Source organism: Corythoichthys intestinalis, chromosome 9 (genome assembly GCF_030265065.1).
Source record: "Corythoichthys intestinalis isolate RoL2023-P3 chromosome 9, ASM3026506v1, whole genome shotgun sequence".
Lineage (NCBI taxonomy): Eukaryota > Metazoa > Chordata > Actinopteri > Syngnathiformes > Syngnathidae > Corythoichthys > Corythoichthys intestinalis.
Window position 1 is genome coordinate 15,912,565 of NC_080403.1, and position 18,329 is coordinate 15,930,893.

Here is an 18,329-nt window from a genome sequence, read left to right on the forward strand (position 1 = left end):
CAAGGGTTAAAATTCCTCTTATTTTTACTGTGGTAAAATTTGCCCAAATAATGGCCGCCAAATTACCCATAAAAATATAACACTTGGGGGGGTGACATATCCATTTTCCTTACTCTTTTTTTTCTTTTCTATTTACTCCGTTTTGTTTTTTATGGGTTTGTGTTTATTTGAAACTATGCACATTTAATCTATATAGTTACACGCAAAATAACTGTAGGGGGCGTTCTATCACAATAGTGCACAACTAGGTCTTGTTATTAGTGTGTACCAAACGGAAGGGCACTATTCAAAGTTATTTTTCTACATCATTTGAAAAATATGTTGTAAAAGAATTTTTTTTGACACTTCTATTTGACGCTGCGCCCGCTTGAACTTTCTTTCTTTTAAAACTTTCTTTCTTTTTTTTGATGCTTAGTGTGACCTTATTGGTTTATGGCATCATAACAAGATTGTTTGACTAAATAAAAAAAAAAAGTTTTACTCTTCATACAATTTCAATTAATTGTTTAAATGCTTTTCGCACAATGAGAAGAAATTGTTTAAATGCTTTTCGCACAATGAGAAGTCCAATTGAAGGTAAAAAGAGTATTTACAAGTGATTTTGAATTTTTTCATTTAAAATGTTTAAACAAAAATACAATTAAACGTTTACATTTTATTAAAAAATAGAAAAAAAATATAGAAATAGAAAAAAATTGAAATGAATGATAATGAAAACTAATAAATCAAGAATACCAACCTATGAAATTTTTTTTAAAATAGCATAAATTAGTTTTTAAATAAAGGGGAAAAAAATAAAAATCAATGAATACAATTTAAAATAAAGCAGCGTTAAGTTAAAAAAATGAACAAATTAATGATTTGTTGAAAAAAAAAAAAAGTTTTAGTCAGAAGAGCGAGGAAAAAAAGTCATTGATTTGGTCATGATTGGTTCCAAAAAACATACTACTATAGTATTATACTTTATGTATTTAAAAAAAAAAACAAAAAAAAAGTTACAGCAAATATTAAAAAAAAAAAAAAAAAACTTCAAATGACAAAATAAATAATAGAATATTTAATATTAATGCAAAAACAAGAAATTAGCTGTTTGTTTGTTTGTAAATGAAAAATTCAAATGATAAAATGATGGGCCAACATTTGATGAAAATCGAATACACTTGTTAAGTTTTATTAAAAAGATTTGTTTAATCATTGAGAAGTAATGTAAGATTTAAATTGTTTTTGTTATTGTTTTTGTATAGTTGAACTTTATTTCTGACTTGTTAAGATAAAAACGTGTCATCATTATCGACAGATGGAAGAATGTTAGAAAGTTATGCTCGTTAAATGTAAATTGTATACAAATTTGAATTTTGACTGTTGAATTCACATTTTATATGTATGATTTTTTTTTTTTTTTTTAATGTTATTTCCCCCACACAGATACACACACAACCTTCAATAGTCCATTCTCAGACTGCTTTTATATCAAATCCATAGCTCAGATTATGGAACATCACATCCTTTCTTATTCCGACTGGGAAAAAAATGGACAAAGAAGGATGTCTCGTGCCATCAATAGAAGCCAATGTGCTAATCGACACCCCCCCCCTCCCAAAAAGGGGGAAAAAATAGTGGTTTGTAGTAGCCCTAAAGTATATCGGGTGGGCGGGAGTGTGGGGGAGGGCAAAGTGGAAGCAGAGGAAGGAAAAGAGGAGGAGGAGGAAGTTGAAGCAAAGTCAACAAAGAGCTAGGAGGCAGGCAGGAAAAGGAGCGCGACTGGAATCTGAGAGAGAAAAAAAGAGGAGGCCCCCGTCATGTTTGACAGCCAGCGCTCAAGCACTGAAAGGAGAAGACACCAAAAAGTGCCTATCAGTTTCTAACATGCTGACAGCCAGAGGAGCCCCGCCATCGTCCAGGATGGATCCTCGCAGCTGAGGAAGCTTCTCACTCGGACCTAATTTCTTCCTCTGCGCCTACACCACAAGTAAGTGCCATTGACGGCCAATGCATTTGAAGAGGGAGGGCTGGCAGTTCGTTCGCTGGCAACCCCCCGCTTGAAATGGAATGGGCGTCTACTACAGTGATAAACTCATGGCTGCATGGCAGAGCGGGTACGTCTTGGCCAGAGGAAGAACAAAGTTTATTTTTGAACTTTTTGACTACCATTGATGGCGCTATAGACATCCAATATGTGTGAAGAGAGGGAACTCGCAGCGAATGAACGTTCCTCCCACGTCAAATGGATTGGACGTCTACTAGGGATAAATGAATGAATTTGATCTGATTTCCTAAAGAGAGAAAAAAAATGTGTCAACAGATTTGTTGAAAAAAAAAACTTTTAAACTATATGAGCGTGTAAAAAGGTTGAAAATTAATGAAACAATCAAGAATACCAACCCAAAAAAAATAAAAATGAGCATAAATTATTTCTTAAATATAGAAAAAAAAGGAAATTAATACAATTTAAAATAATCTATAACATATTAATCAATAAAATAAAAACAACGACTATTATAAAAACATGAATAATAAAAAATCTAAAAAATAATGAAAATGAAAAAATGATAAAAATCCATAAATTTAAAATAAAGCAGTGTATGCCATTGTAATGACATTGTAATAATTGAGTTAACTCATTTATTCGCTGTCAGCCCTCCCACTCCATATAGATTGGACTAATAGCATATCAATGGCAGCCAAAGAGTGAATAGTGTACTGTATATTGAAGCAGCGAGTACTAAAATTCTAGGACTATATGAACATCAAGCAGTGTTGTTTCCGCAAAACACGAGAAAATATGGCAATAAATGTTAGATAATATCAATACGTAATGGAATAGTCAGCAGTGTGGAGTAGCCAGCACAATCTGCCTGCGTACGTGTGTGTTTACGTGTTGCGAGCAGGCGTCGTTGATCTGGTGTCCAAAGATAACGGAGAGTCGGCGCGTGCAGCAACATGTAATGCAGGCTAAGCCAAACCGTTTTTGTTGGCTCTGCATGGTTACATTTTGCATTGAACTCATTGACTGTCAGTTTTTTTGCTAAATACAGTACAACTCAAACCTCACTATGCAAAACTTATATTGACATTGCTCGACGTCCACTCCATTTAAAGTGGGTCGGTTTGGGTCTGCCACCCACTCACTTCAAATGGAGTTTTTAGTGTTTTACGAGCCACATAATTGGACGTCTATCATCCTCAATGGTACTGAAAGAGTTAATAAAACAACAATTCAGGTGAACATTTAATGTTTTAATGTTAGTTGTGTGCCTGTCAAGCTCTTGAAGATTGAGGATCATAAACTTAAAATAAAAATAGAAAAATAAATAAGAATAATGCAAACTGTATATTTTGCATGAAATAGGATTTTTATTACTCATTTACTATATGATGGAGCAATCGTAAACTTGAAATTCATTCATTCATTTTCCACACCGCCTTTCCTCACGTGGGACGTGGGGGTGCTGGAGCCTAACCCAGCTAACTCAGGGCAGTAGGAGGGGTACACCCTGAATTGGTTACCAGCCAATCGCAGGAAACTTGAAATAAAAATAGAAATAAAATAATGAGAAATATAAAAATTTTTTAAAAATTAAATTGGGCCCTAAAGTTGAAATAAAAATAGAAATAAAATAATGAGAGATATAAAGTTAAAAATAAAAATTAAATAGGGCCCTAAACTTGAAATAAACATAGAAATTATCGTAATAAATATAAACTGCATAATTTACATGTAGTAGGATTTTTATTACTCATTTATTTTATGATATAATAATAATAAACGAAATAAAAATAGAACTAAAATCATAACAAACATAAAATTAAAAATAAATAGCACAATTCACTGGAAATAAAAACAGAAATGATAACAAATTAGAAAAAATATGTATATACGATCAGATTTTTATTACTCATTTATTTTATGATGTTACATTTATTATTAGTACTGTTTTACTGTTGTTTATTTAATACCAAAATATGGATTAATTTGATCATTTAATATGACTTATGTGTAAAGCTCTTTGAGATCTTATTGATAATTTAGGACCATAACCCTAACTTCAAGTAGAAATAATATGGAACATCAAGACGTGTAGTTAGCACGTCTGCCTCACCGTTCTGAGATTGTTGGTTCAATCCCAGCTCTGGCCTCCCTGTGTGGAGTTTGCGTGTTCTCCCCGTGCCTGCGTGGGTACTCCCTGGCCACTCCAGTTTCCTCCCACATCCCAAAAACATGCATGGCAGACTGACTGAACACTCCAAATTGTCCATAGGCTCAATGGCAGTTGTAGAGGTGGGACCACATGGACACTGGCCCCTCTAATTTGAAGTGGCCCTCTTCCCATTTTAGCACAAAGCATGGCAATTGACGAATCCTTCTATTGTGAAGGGAGAAATAAAGAGATAATGTTGTTTCTAGAGTATGTTGAGTATTAATGCTGCTTTTTGTGTTTAAAATGGCTTTTCATAAAAGTGATTACAGTTATTATTCCATATACTGTATCCTTACTTGCACACAGTATTAGCCCTCTCCCACTGGCCAAAAAACCCGTGTCAACCCACTAATAATTGGCTTTTGGTGGCAGTGGGAAAGGTGCAGCGACCCGCCTCGACCCGTGTCAATCAACCCGCCAAGCGACACCGCGTTAAAATCACCTCGGCTCTGATCGCCATGCAGTGTGAAAGCAAAACCCCGGGTCAACAGTCAACACCCTAATCTACGTGGTGACGTAGGCTCTTACGTGATGCGTCATAACAACGTCCCATTTAATGCCCCACAACCGTAGTTACGTCGATGCTCACAACAAAGCTAGTAGAAGAAGAATTCACGTCGCTTACGTTGCCTCAGCAAAGCAGAGTGTTGATCCTTTGCTGCACTTCGACCATTTTGAGGGCAGTAAAAAGCATGCAAACCGAGAAAACAAACGGAAAAGAGGCTTCCGTTTTGCACTGCATTGTTTACTTCCTTGAACTGAATAAATTTGGTGGCATTTGTCGACGCGCATCTTTGCGTGGTGGCGTCACGTAACTGTATGCACGGCTGAGGAGGGGTGGGTAGACGGGTGGGGAAAAAAAAAAAAAGACACGGCTTTTTTTGTCAATGGGAAAGGTGCCAAATGCTAATTGCTAGTGGGTTGCATTGGCTTGGAAAAAACGTGCGGTGACCCGCTAGTTTCAGTGGGAAAGGGGTTAAGCATATATGTTTTTACCCCCAAATGCAGGATGATCTGTGTATTGCCTTGTCGATCAAAACAAACATGAAGCAAACATGGCAGTGATGTTTGGCCCTTGGGGGTTACATGTGGCCCCTTCTTGGCCCCTGTTTCAGAAAAAACCTAGAACCGCCCCTGTATATGTTTTCATGGACGCATTACAGTAATGGATTTACGACTATAAGATCAGTTTTAAATAATTAAATTACACAAAATATTAGTAATGTATTTTAGTAACAAATCGTGGACTGGGCCACATAACCATCTTTGAACAGAAATGTATTAGTCTACAGGTTTTCACGACCATATCCCAATGACAATCACACAGGTATGACATTTATTAGTTGAAGCAGAGTAAAATAATACATATTAACGGTACAAGAAAGTCGTTTCCGTGTGGGCGCTCCCGTCAGGGGGGACATTTCACCCAGGGCGGCTATTTTTCGGCACAACACCTGTTGTTGCGCTCACCTTCTTGCTGCGCGACCGTGGCGACGAGCTTCGTAGTCTCCGTCTGATGATGTCTGCGATCGTGTTGGCATCATATTTATGTTTTCACCGCTGTCTAACGGCTGTCGACACAAACGCATCATGGACCGAGATAAACAAACCGTGCTGCTTTCGAGATTTGCCCTTTTAACAATGGGCACACAGCAACTACTAAAATGACCGTTTATCTTCTCTGTTACTGCAACCAACCGCCACACATGCCTTCACCATTTTGATTAATCAATGTTAAGGATTGTCAGGAAGGTTTTTGGGTTCGTTTACTAGGCGGTGATTTCCTTAGACAAGCAGAAAAACATGCAGTCATAGGAGGAATGTACGTAGCGGTAATATGTAAACACGATGAGCTGACGGACAATATGGCGGCACCAGTCAGGGGGTGGAGTTGTGACGTCACGTGATTGGGATCTATAGGTGTGAGTGTGTGCTTGAATGGTCTCTATGTGCCCTACGACTGGCTAGCCACCAGTTCAGGATATACCCTACCTCCTGCCCGTTGTTAGCTGGGGTGAGGATAAGCGGTTAGTAAGATGAATGAATTAATGAAAATAAAATGTTTGGAGAAATTAGACATTTACAGCATTATAAAAATCTTAAATAGCATTATTGTGTGAATTAGAATAATATTTTGAGACGATTCAACTATAATTACGTAGAACAATTGAGCAAAGTGCAAATGATGAGAAATTAGTCTTTTAATCTGCCGTTTAGCCACGCCTGTCATTATAGCGCTCTAGTGTCCCCAGCTGGAGGATGACGTCGGCAGGGTCATGATTTCAGCTGATTTAGAATTCAGCCCATGGAGAGGGAAGAATCAGAACGAGGAAAATACGACACACAGCAGCAAAATGTCATGATTGTTTCAATATGTCAATATTTTTACAAGATATTCTTTTTATCTAAGTATTTTTCCCCAATTGCTAAGTAAATGGTACAGTAATGACAAATAACAGTCTTATGCTAAATGGAATATGAAATATTAAAAATGCATTTATTCAGTACGACAGGGCAAAATTACTACATAATGGTCAAATGACCACCAGACAAACCGGCCGACATCGGAGGAGCGCGTGGCTGCCCGAGCCCAACCCGAGGATAGTTGTCTATTGCCGGGCACACAAAGAGGGCAGAGGGTGCTGGAAGTCTGGACAATATGGCAGATCGCAGACGAGAGTGGGTGGCTTCACGAGCATAAGCCGAGTATAGCGTTCTCTCGGCGGGCACGCAAAGAGGACGAAGGGGGGTGTGCGACAAGCCACCGGTCGTCGGCCGAGTGGCCTTCTCGGTGGACAAGGAGCATTGTCAGCCACAAAATGCAAGCTACCTCCTTATTAAAATGTGTGCCATGATCCCAGTATTTGACATAATACAAAACACGTAGTTACTCACTTCCTCGTGAGTCCAATGGTCCCACAATTGTCTGACTTGTTTTGGCCAACGTCCGCAGGGAACGGGAAATTTTTGAAACCCAAAATGGCTCACACGCCTCTTCCTGGTGCAGCAACAAAAACCTGCAGCACATTTGGCTGGCGTGATGCGAAAAATAAACAAATTAATCTCCAAAATCAGCTGAATCCGCAGTCCACCTGCACACTATAAAGCAATGCTGTATTGTGAGATGCTGACCCGGATTATGTCACATTCACATACTTCCTCAATCCAGGAAGTCACTCATTTTCATGGCGCGGGATTAAAAAAATTGAATAATATAAATCGATCGCTTCCACACACATCCAACCGGTCCATTTCATTTAGGAGCATAAAATACCGCGTAAAATATGAAATAAACATGCTTTTTCCTGTCATAGGCACTTAAAAACACTTGACTTGATCTGAGAGACCAACCAACATCAGGTTTGTACATTGATTGACTGTGAACCCTTTTGACAGCTTGGCGATGATTTAGGACCAAAAACTTAAAACTCAAAATATAAATGGGAATGAAAGAATATGAAATATAACGCTTTTAAAAATAACGTAAAAAATGTCATTCCTGACTTGATCTCAGAGAAGTTCTCAACCATCTTTAGGATTATAAAATGATTAATTGATGAAGTCGTGTTGTAGTGTCCAAGAACAACTGTCATTGGTACCAAGTTATTTTGCTTTGTCCAACATCCTGCTTGAGTGTGTGTGTGTGTGCATGTGCGTATGTGTGTGTGTGCGCGCGGCATAGTTTGAGTCCCCGGGGAGCGCGAGTCATTCCTAACCTCTGAACTCTCTGCTCTCGATTGAGCTGGGCCAGATCCCAAAAGAAGACACAGAAAGATAAATCCACAAGATTTATTTCCACCAGTTCTGCGTTGTTTTTTCCAAGTTTTGCGCTGTTTTTTCAGTGCTCGTCCTCAGCTGAGAGTGGAAACCAAAGGGAAGTTCAGAGCAAGACAACAAAAGGAGGAAACGCGGGCGTAGATGACTCAGTCGTACAATTGAGAGAGAGAGAGCTGGAAACCAGTCCACTAATAGAATTTTATCAGTCTATTCATGGGGAAATTGTGCTTTGACCACAAAAACGTGGAAAGGCACAAAGAAAAGAATAACATCAAAGAAGATCAAATAGTATGTCTCTTAGATCTGACATCTTAAATTAGAATTATGAAATTTTAAAAAATGAGGCCAAGTATCTGAAGTCTTCATTGTGGATTTGGAAGTATTGAAGTCTGGAATCTGAACCGAGGTTTGAAGTTGAAGGTCGGAGGTTTCAAATCTGGGATCTGAAATCCATGATTAGAGTTTTGTGATCCGAGCATTTCAAAGTGTAAAAGTCTGGTTTCTAAATTTTGTGAGTTCAAATTCTACTAAAATCTGAGGTCTGAACAGGGGTGAAAGTGGGCCGTTCCTGTCCGGTATGCCGTTTCGGTAAAAGATTCGAGGCCGGAATGGCGCTGTCAAAACCCTGTATTAAAAAAAAATCCTGCCAGGCTCCCACACACGCATCTCCATGGAGAAAAAAATTTACCACCGTCAGATTTACATACACAAATGTTAACAACATGGCCAGTAAACTGCTTGTGTACAAAGGCGTAGGTTTGCGTCGGGAGCAGGGGTGAAAGTGAGCCAGAACGGTCAGGAACGCAGTTCCGGTATAAGATTCAGGGCCGGAATGCTGTTCCGGTACACGGTGCTTTGACTCCGAAAATATGATGGCAACTGTCAAAACACTATGTAAAAAAAAAATGCTAAGCTGCCACACATGCATTGCATCTCCAAGAAGAAAACAATCTACCAACATCAGATTTACGTACACAAGTGTTAACAACAAGCATAATAAAGTACTTGTGTAGTGTAATACGTTTCCACCAATATTTATTATTTATTTTATTCCACGGACGGCAGGGAGGTTTTCCCAGCTGCTGCAGTTATCTGAGTCTGACGATGATGAGTCACGTCAATGTGCGAATGCAAAGCAAAACGCCTGGACCCATTTATCCGTTCAATTGGCTGACATACTGACATGTGATCAGCAGAGATAGTTCGCTCTGATTGGTTCAAATGTGCATGTTTTCTGGAACAGCAAAAAAAAAAAAAAAAGGTTGTTTAATTGATGCGACAGAAAAAGAGCAATGCAACATAAAATGGATCAAATCTTTAAGAGTATGGAGGTAGATTTGTGTCTTTATTATTCAATCAAAAAAAAAGTTGCTTCAATCAAATAAAAAGTTGCTTCAATCAAAATATATATTTTCAATCGAAGAAAACGTCTCTTCAATCAAAAAAAATGTGTTTGAATGCAAAAATAAATTTGAAACTCAAAAAAATATATTTGAAAACTATTTTTCTTTGATTGAAATTTTTTTTTTTGATTTAAGTCAAGTATTTTTTAATTGAAACACCATTTTTGATTGAAGTCATGTCATTTTGCGTTTGGACCACATTTTGGCTAGGACATTTGTGTCTTTATTATTCAATCAAAAATTAAGTCGCTTCAAACAAAAAAAAAATATTTTCAAAAGAGAAATCACTTCAATCCAAAATTTTTAAAAATTCAATCGTAGAAAAAAAGGTTTGAATGTGAAAAAATATTTGAGACTCAGAAATTCGCATTTGAACACTTTATTTTTCATTCAAACCGTTTTCTTTGATTGAAGCAATCCTTTTTGTGTTCAAGCCATACTAGGGGTAGGACATTTGTGTCAAAATCATTCAATCGCAATAAAAGTTGCTTTAATCAAAAAACTATTTTTAATCAAAGAAAAAAATCATTTGCAAAAATATATATTTTTTTGAAAAAATATTTTTTTTATTTGAAATATATATATTTTTTATTGAAGTATCACTTTTTTTGAAAAGCAAAAAGTTTTAAACTCTTTTTTTTTTCAAAGTGGAAAAAGTTTTGAACACACTTTTTTTTTGAAGTGGGAAAAGTTTTGAAGGCACTTTTTTTCAATGTTCAAAACTTTTTCCACTTTGAAAAAAAAAAAGAGTTTAAAACTTTTTGCTTTTCAAAAAAAGTGATACTTCAATAAAAAATATATATATTTCAAATAAAAAAATATATTTTCAAAAAATATATATTTTTGCAAATGATTTTTTTCTTTGATTAAAAATAGTTTTTTGATTAAAGCAACTTTTATTGCGATTGAATGATTTTGACACAAATGTCCTACCCCTAGTATGGCTTGAACACAAAAAGGATTGCTTCAATCAAAGAAAACGGTTTGAATGAAAAATAAAGTGTTCAAATGCGAATTTCTGAGTCTCAAATATTTTTTCACATTCAAACCTTTTTTTCTACGATTGAATTTTTAAAAATTTTGGATTGAAGTGATTTTTCTTTTGAAAATATTTTTTTTTGTTTGAAGCGACTTAATTTTTGATTGAATAATAAAGACACAAATGTCCTAGCCAAAATGTGGTCCAAACGCAAAATGACATGACTTCAATCAAAAATGGTGTTTCAATTAAAAAATACTTGACTTAAATAAAAAAAAAAAAAAATTCAATCAAAGAAAAATAGTTTTCAAATATATTTTTTTGAGTTTCAAATTTATTTTTGCATTCAAACACATTTTTTTTATTGAAGAGACGTTTTCTTCGATTGAAAATATATATTTTGATTGAAGCAACTTTTTATTTGATTGAAGCAACTTTTTTTTGGATTGAATAATAAAGACACAAATCTACCTCCATATTAGAGCAACGAAAGAGTTGAGGAAGCTCATTTGTCATATTTAGTTTTATTTGCTCTGATGGGGAGGTTTAGAACATCTTGGCTGTCAATGTGCACTTTGGACTTATATTTGTTCATTTTTGTTTTAGGCTACTCATTCATTTCCTTATGATTTAAAAAAGTCAATCTTTGCGCGATCTTCTAAATTTATTGAATTTCACTCTGCATAATATGAGTCATTCCTACTTGTTTTTCTGAATGTATGTCACTTATGTCTTTATTATTAAAAAAAAAAGTAAATGTTTACATTAACTTCAATTTAAATATACATTCTATGTTCTTAAGTAGTTAAAATTGACCTGTGGCATTTAGTATATGAGGAAATGAGGGAAAATAAAAATTAGGAGATGGATGTTGGGCTTATTGATGTTTTTGTTAACTTTTATTTTGCAAATCATTGAAAAAATACAACTTTGAATGAAAATCAGTTTTTGTATAAGGTATAGAAATAACTGTGCTAAAACAGTTTTCTTTGCATTTCAGTAGTTTAAGAGATTTGACCCCCCCCCCCCCCCCCCCCAAATAAAATAACATATATAAATAAATAAATAAACATTTCTGGTCGGGGAGTTCCGGCAAGAAATTCTAGCCACTTTCACCCCTGGTCGGGACATAACACTACCAACTTTTCAGGATGCTCAAATTGTCCCCACCAACTTTTACGCAACCTTATTTGCATTATAAAATGACTTCAATTACATCGGTAATTTAGATTGTCTTCCCATGTTGTAAAGATAGGATTAACCCTACCATTATGAATTGAATTACGGTACTCTAAATATGTTCGGACTTTCATTGACCCCTTTTCACTTGCTGAATGTACTAGTCAATTTTTTCCCCCTGAAACGCAAGTTTGATTGGCTGATGACTTGACCGCCTCGCCCCCCACCCCTCTCTACACACACGCGCACGTTCACAGCCGGTGTTCTGTCAAATTTTTCACCCTGATATTTTGCTCCCAAAGCTTTTGTTTTCATGAATAAGCACTCTTTTACATTTAGTTGGGCTCTCAATGTTATCCAAAGGTGCTAAATATACAAGTTACATCATAAGCATACACGTGCAACATGAATATGGCATAAATAAATGCTTAAAGACACGGCGAAGACGTCAACAGTGAGAGAGCAGCATGTAGTTGAGTTGTGTGCAGCCACATGACAGGATGTGTCTGAAGAGAACCTTTCTATGTGTTCGTACATGATCAAACGCAGGTAAATATTTTTTTTTAATCGAAAGTTTGTAGTGTTTACCTTGGAACCGCTGCATTTGCGGCCATTTTTAACATTACGCACATTTGCAAAACGTTTAGTTTTTGTATTCCTGGATAGTTAAGAGATGATTAAGAAGTTTGTATTTCTTGTGTATATTAAGATAATATGTGTACAAATATTGCATTTTAAATTTAGCTTATAAAATCCAGACACTTATTCTAGATGTTTTCAAAATTTTTCTTTAGTAGTTTTTGAAAACAAAGGTTTGAATCGAACGGTGTACCACCTAAACCAATACCCCAGATAGCAGACTTACATTGAATAAACGCTGATTTTCCATCAAAATCATCAGTATGGTTGACATTGAAATTTTCGACGTCAAGTGACGGTGAATCAACGTTGTTCCACGGTATGTCAGGCGATAGTTGGGTTAACATTGTTTTATAATTGATGAACTAATGTTGACAAAAAGCTAGTTTATGATTGACCGGGAAAAAGTCATTGAATTATGGATGAGCAGGCATTTTGGTCAAAAACATAACATTGATTCAGCGTTGTTCCAATATTATTAATAATCAAAATGGCGTTTCGGTTTTGTAAGGATTTCAACGTTGATAACAACATTAATTGAGGGTGCAAAAGTGACGTTGATTCAACGATATTAGATCGACAGCGGAATGTTGATTCAACATCTTTTCAACGTTGGTCTGCTGGCTGGGGTACTGCACTGCAAAACCCCACCTCCTTAAAACTGACAAAAAAAAACCTCAGATTCCCTTGTTTTCAGTGTAATTCTACTACAAATAAGCTAAATTATCTGCTAGTGCTTCAAGTAAATTTTACTTGCTAAGATTTCTTGAAATAAGAAAAATAGCTACCTGAAAATAAGCTTAACATACTTTTTTTAAGCAAAAGGTTTGTATATTTAATATTTGTTTGTCAGAAATGTTGTTAATTTAAGAGTAGATTTTTTTTTTCAAAACGTTATTTGAAAGCATTTTTTCTTGGTCTAGGTGAAAAATGACCAACTTTTAGATGTACGACCTTAATAAGAACAAATACTGTAGTAATATTTACTTAAAATAAGTGGAAGAATCTGACACATTAATCTGTTACCTAGCCTTTCACACTCAAAACAAGATGGAGAAAAATATTTGACTAGATTTAAGAAAAATTATCAGATAAAGACATTATAAATTTGCATTGTGGAAGTTAATATTACTCAATACAGATTTATTTTGCATTAATCATTTAGCTTTTCAATCAATTAGTTTCATATTGGTGAGAAATGTTGCCCTGACCCCCGTTCACCCAATCTGTTAGGTCATATTAATGTCCCAGCCCCAGCAAAAAGTGTACATGCAGGTTATATACTGTTATATCGTCCCTACCAATATTGAGACCAAATCTATGCCCTTGCTTGTGTAACATCATACATTTCCACCGATATTTATTATTTATTTATTCCACGGAGTACTGCCTAGTGGCTCCGATGTGTGCATACGCACAGTAAACCATCTTGGACTCAGTTGTCCGTTTAATTGGCTGACAGACTGACATGTGATCAACATTTATACTGCAGTTAGCTCTGATTGGTTCAAAATGCACATGCTTTCTGGAACAAAAAATAAAAAAGAACAAAGCAGAGAACAGAGTTTATGCAGGTTAATAAAGAGCATTAAAAGTCATTAAAATGATTTTGTCAAAATTCAGGCCTTAAAAAGCATTAAACAATGTTTGTGGCATTAAATTTTTACATAATTTATTAGAGTTGTCTGATATTATCTGGTAGCCGGTAATATGGGCCGATCAACGCATTTTAAAATGATATCGGATAATATCGACATCGGTTTTGGGCCAATATGCATGTTACCTTCAAAGTGAATGTACCTTCTGCCTTTGTATAAGGACTGGTCACAGCTTAGCAGAGCAGTTATGCTTATTGACCATTAGATGTCTCCAAACTAAGATGCTTTGGATTTGTTATGTGACCAGACCATTTGCATTCATGATGCAAAAATTAAATGAAATTCATTGAAAAGCAATGAATTATTCACTGTACTGAAGCTTTGTGCCTTTGTTGTTATTTGGAGCTAGAAGCACTAGGTCAGCCATACAGTATGTAATATGGCAGTGCCTTATTGGCACTTTGCACTTGCACTTACACCAAAAACTTATCTTTGCATTATTTTGATTTCAACAATAAATATAGAGGTGCAATATAGGCACTTTTTCCCGTAACTTCAGTTGAAGTTGTTCTCCTATTTTTCTACAGAATGTTTATTGGAAAAACTTGAAGTTGCTACATTTATCATTATTAAAGTATCCAGTGGGGGCATCATAACACAATTAGCCATAATATGTTAAGTCCACGACCGCATATATCGGTATCGGATTTTTGGAGATGGACAATAACGGAATATCGGTTATCAGTTAAAAGGTAATTATCGGACAACTCTACATACAATTTGTGTGTGTTAAACTATCTGCAGTCGGGCAAGGGCATGAAATTAGTTTAAAGTGGCATTGAAAGTGGCATAAAAAGCCTTGAATGAAATTTGCGGATGTAGAATTCCAATACGGTAAAAGGACAATGCAACGGAAAATTGATCAAATCATTAAGAGAAAGGAGAGAGTTGAAGATATTCCATGTTAATGTGCACAATTGGACTTAATTTTGTTTGTTAAAAAGTCAATGTTGCGTTATCTTTCAAATGTATTCCATTTCAATGTGCATAATGTAATAGCCATTTGAACTTATTTTAGTTCATTTATGTTACATATAAAAAAAATGTCAATGTTTACATTATCTTTACATCTTATGTTCTTAAATTATGTTCTAAAGTAGTTAAAATTGAGGTTTTGTATTCAGAGATGAGGAAATGAGGATATGGAGGCTGAGATTACTGGTGTTTTTATACATCATTGAAAAAATACAATTTTGAATGAAAATGAGTTTCTCGTGTATGCCTAATTAAAATTGTTGTAATGCAGCCCTAATGTATGTGTAAAACCTATTTTGTTTCATTGTATTAAATATATAATTGCACCAAAATCAGTTTTCATTGCATTTTAGTAAATTTGAAGAAAAAAAAAAATCTGGCTCTGTCGTGACTAGAGGTGTGCAAAATTTCCGATTCTTAGATTATTCGCGATTCGGCCGTGGAAGATTCGAGAACGATTCACAAACATCCAAATTCCGATTATTGAAATATGCCAAGTAAAGCAGAAGTACGACACACTCAGCGCGCCACGCGGTCTTCGGTACGCAATTAGGGACGGAGCGAGAGTAGCTAAACATCATGCTTCTCATTACCCGGCCCCTCGGGTAACGCCAATGCTCAACTCAAGGCTCTAGCTCAACTCATGCCACGAGATTAAAAAAAAAAAAAACAACAACAACGTACCTGACTGCTGCCGAAAAGCTGCTACAAGTCACATTATGTTACGGTAGATATCATTTATATAGGACTAGATGCATTATAGCTTCGGTATCGTTACCAGCACATCTACAAAAAACTAGATGTGGGCGTTAGTAACTAGAGGTGTACAAAATTTCCGATTCTTAGATTATTCGCGATTCGGCCGTGGAAGATTCGAGAACGATTCACAAACATCCAAATTCCGATTATTGAAATATGCCAAGTAAAGCAGAAGTACGACACACTCAGCGCGACGCGCGGTCTTCAGTACGCAATTAGGGACGGAGCGAGAGTAGCTAAACATCATGCTTCTCATTACCCGGCCCCTCGGGTAACGCCAGTGCTCAACTCACGGCTCTAGCTCAACTCATGCCACGAGATAAAAAAAAAACAACAACAACATACCTGACTGCTGCCGAAAGCTGCTACAAGCCACATTATGTTACGGTAGATATCATTTATACAGGACTAGATGCATAATAGCTTCGGTATCGTTACCAGCACATCTACAAAAAACTAGATGCGGGCGTTAGTAACGGCCGCCATCTTAAAGCAGTACACTTCCCTGCAAGGCTGTTGTTGCGAACCGTCCAAGCGAACCTAATTAACTTTTTATCTAAAATACTCCTAAATCGGTAAAATATTGACTTGAATCTATCTTTAAAATAGTTTTTAAAACTTTTACATGTTGAAAGTAGACAAAAGAGAAATTATGGAATAACAGGAGCAATTTTAACAACTTTAACGGTTGATTCACAACATTAAAATAATTGAAAGTAGTTTAAAGCTGCTGATATAGAATGGGGACTGGAGTTTTTTTATTTACTGTTATTTTTGTATATTTGGTTACTGCTATATGTTAACTTGATATTGAAACAGTAATTTGGTTTAGCCTGAGAGGATTTTTGAACAATTTTGGAACTAATGTACAAAACAAATTAAAAAAAAAAAAAAAAAAGGAGTGGGGTGCATCAATAATCGTTTTATAATCGAATCGGAGCCTCTGAATCGTAATCGTAATCGAATCGTTAGGTGCCCAAAGATTCCCAGCTCTATTAGTAACGGCCGCCATCTTAAAGCAGTACACTTCCCTGCAAGGCTGCTGTTGCGAACCTTCCAAGCGAACCTAATTAACTTTTTATCTAAAATACTCCTAAATTGGTAAAATATTGACTTGAATCTATCTTTAAAATAGTTTTAAAACTTTCACATGTTGAAAGTAGACAAAAGAGAAATTATGGAATAACAGGAGCAATTTTAACAACTTTAACGGTTGATTCACAACATTAAATTAATTGAAAGTAGTTTAAAGCTGCTGATATAGAATGGGGACTAGAGTTTTTTATTTACTGTTATTTTTGTATATTTGTTTACTGCTATATGTTAACTTGATACTGAAATAGTAGTTTGGTTTAGCCTGAGAGGATTTTTGAACAATTTTGGAACTGATGTACAAAACAAATTTTAAAAAATAAAATAAAATAAAAAAATAAAAGGAGTGGGGTGCATCAATAATCGTTTTATAATCGAATCGGAACCTCTGAATCGTAATCATAATCGAATCGTTAGGTGCCCAAAGATTCCCAGCTCTAGTCGTGACCTTTATGTCTGGGAGTTCCGGCAAGTAATTTTAGCCACTTTCACCTTTCACTTTTTACTGTCTGAAGTGTGAAGAATATCTGAAATGTAAGGTCTGAAGTCTAGTTGAAGGTTAGAGGTCCTAAATCTCAGGTCTTATGTGAGTAATCGGAGATCTAAAACGTAAAAATCCCCCCTGGTTTGAAATCTATGATCTTCCGTAAGAAGTCAAAATTCTACGAACATATGAGATCTGAAGTGTTAGGGAGATGTAAGGTCCAAGGTCTACAGTTGAAAGTCTCAAGTCCACGCTCTGATGTCCGTGATCATAAATTTATCATCTGAAAATCTAATTTTAAAAGTATGATTTAAAAATTTTTAAATCTATGCTCTTATCTAGAGTTGAAGGTCTTAAATCTAGGGTCTGATATACGGGATCTGAAGTCCACATTTTGAGATCTGAAATGTGAACGTCTCCTTTCTAAAATTTGAAATCTCTTAATTTCACTTAGAAGTCTAATTTCGACTAATATCTGAGGAAAATTTGGTCAGACGTTTGTCATCATTTTGTGATTGTGGGAGAGGACTGCACCTTATGCACCACAGTGACACTGATTTCCTGTGTTATTTCTCCAAACCTTAATCCTGAGCATCAAAATCTTCCTTGGCTCACTCTCCCTCTTGCTGGTGACCAAGGTCATAGTTGAGTTTGGTTTCAAGGTCATCCATTAGCTGACGTGTACACAAATGCTTGAGGAAACAGGAAACGGTACATTTGACAAGCACTTTTCCCGCATTCAGGATGTCGGTCAAGCTGCGATTTGACTCACCCTCAGATGGAAATCCAATCCAGCGGAGTCGCTCCTTCACAGGGTTTGGATCTCTGACGGGACGGCGCCAGTGAGCATTTGCGTCGTTAGCCCCTTAAGTATAGGGTGTGATTACCTTTGTCTCATCTTGTCTTTTCAGTCCTTCTGCTCGTAATTCTCTGCGCTCTAAAGTGTTGTCTGAAAGAAAAATTCCACGAGCCGCTTTGTCTCCCAGAAGAGGATTCGGATCCGTTTGGTCCCTGCAGCCAGAGGATGTGGATCGCATCTTCCAGGCGCTACGTAAAGGCCTCAGGTGGGTTCACTCTTCATCCCGTAACTCTGAGAACTGAAAATGTTTTTTTGGGGTCTGAAGTTCACCACGGAAGGCTGTTGACGTTTAAACCCTGACAGCGGATATCAGAGGTCTGTTGTCT

The 18,329-nt window shown here is 36.1% G+C and overlaps 1 protein-coding gene across 2 annotated transcripts in view; it reads left to right on the forward strand.

Moving 5' to 3' along the window:
* Positions 1-1,711: 1,711 nt before the first annotated feature.
* Positions 1,712-18,329, forward strand: part of ripor3 (RIPOR family member 3) — a 48,021-nt gene continuing 31,403 nt past the window's right edge. The window contains exons 1-3 of one of the 2 annotated variants that reach the window (XM_057845643.1): positions 1,712-1,969; positions 17,888-17,986; positions 18,056-18,208. In XM_057845643.1, the coding sequence (XP_057701626.1) occupies positions 17,889-17,986; positions 18,056-18,208 (251 nt within the window). In that variant the 5' untranslated portion in view covers positions 1,712-1,969; position 17,888. The remainder of the gene's footprint in view (positions 1,970-17,887; positions 17,987-18,055; positions 18,209-18,329) is intronic. The other variant, XM_057845644.1, reaches the window with a different exon arrangement.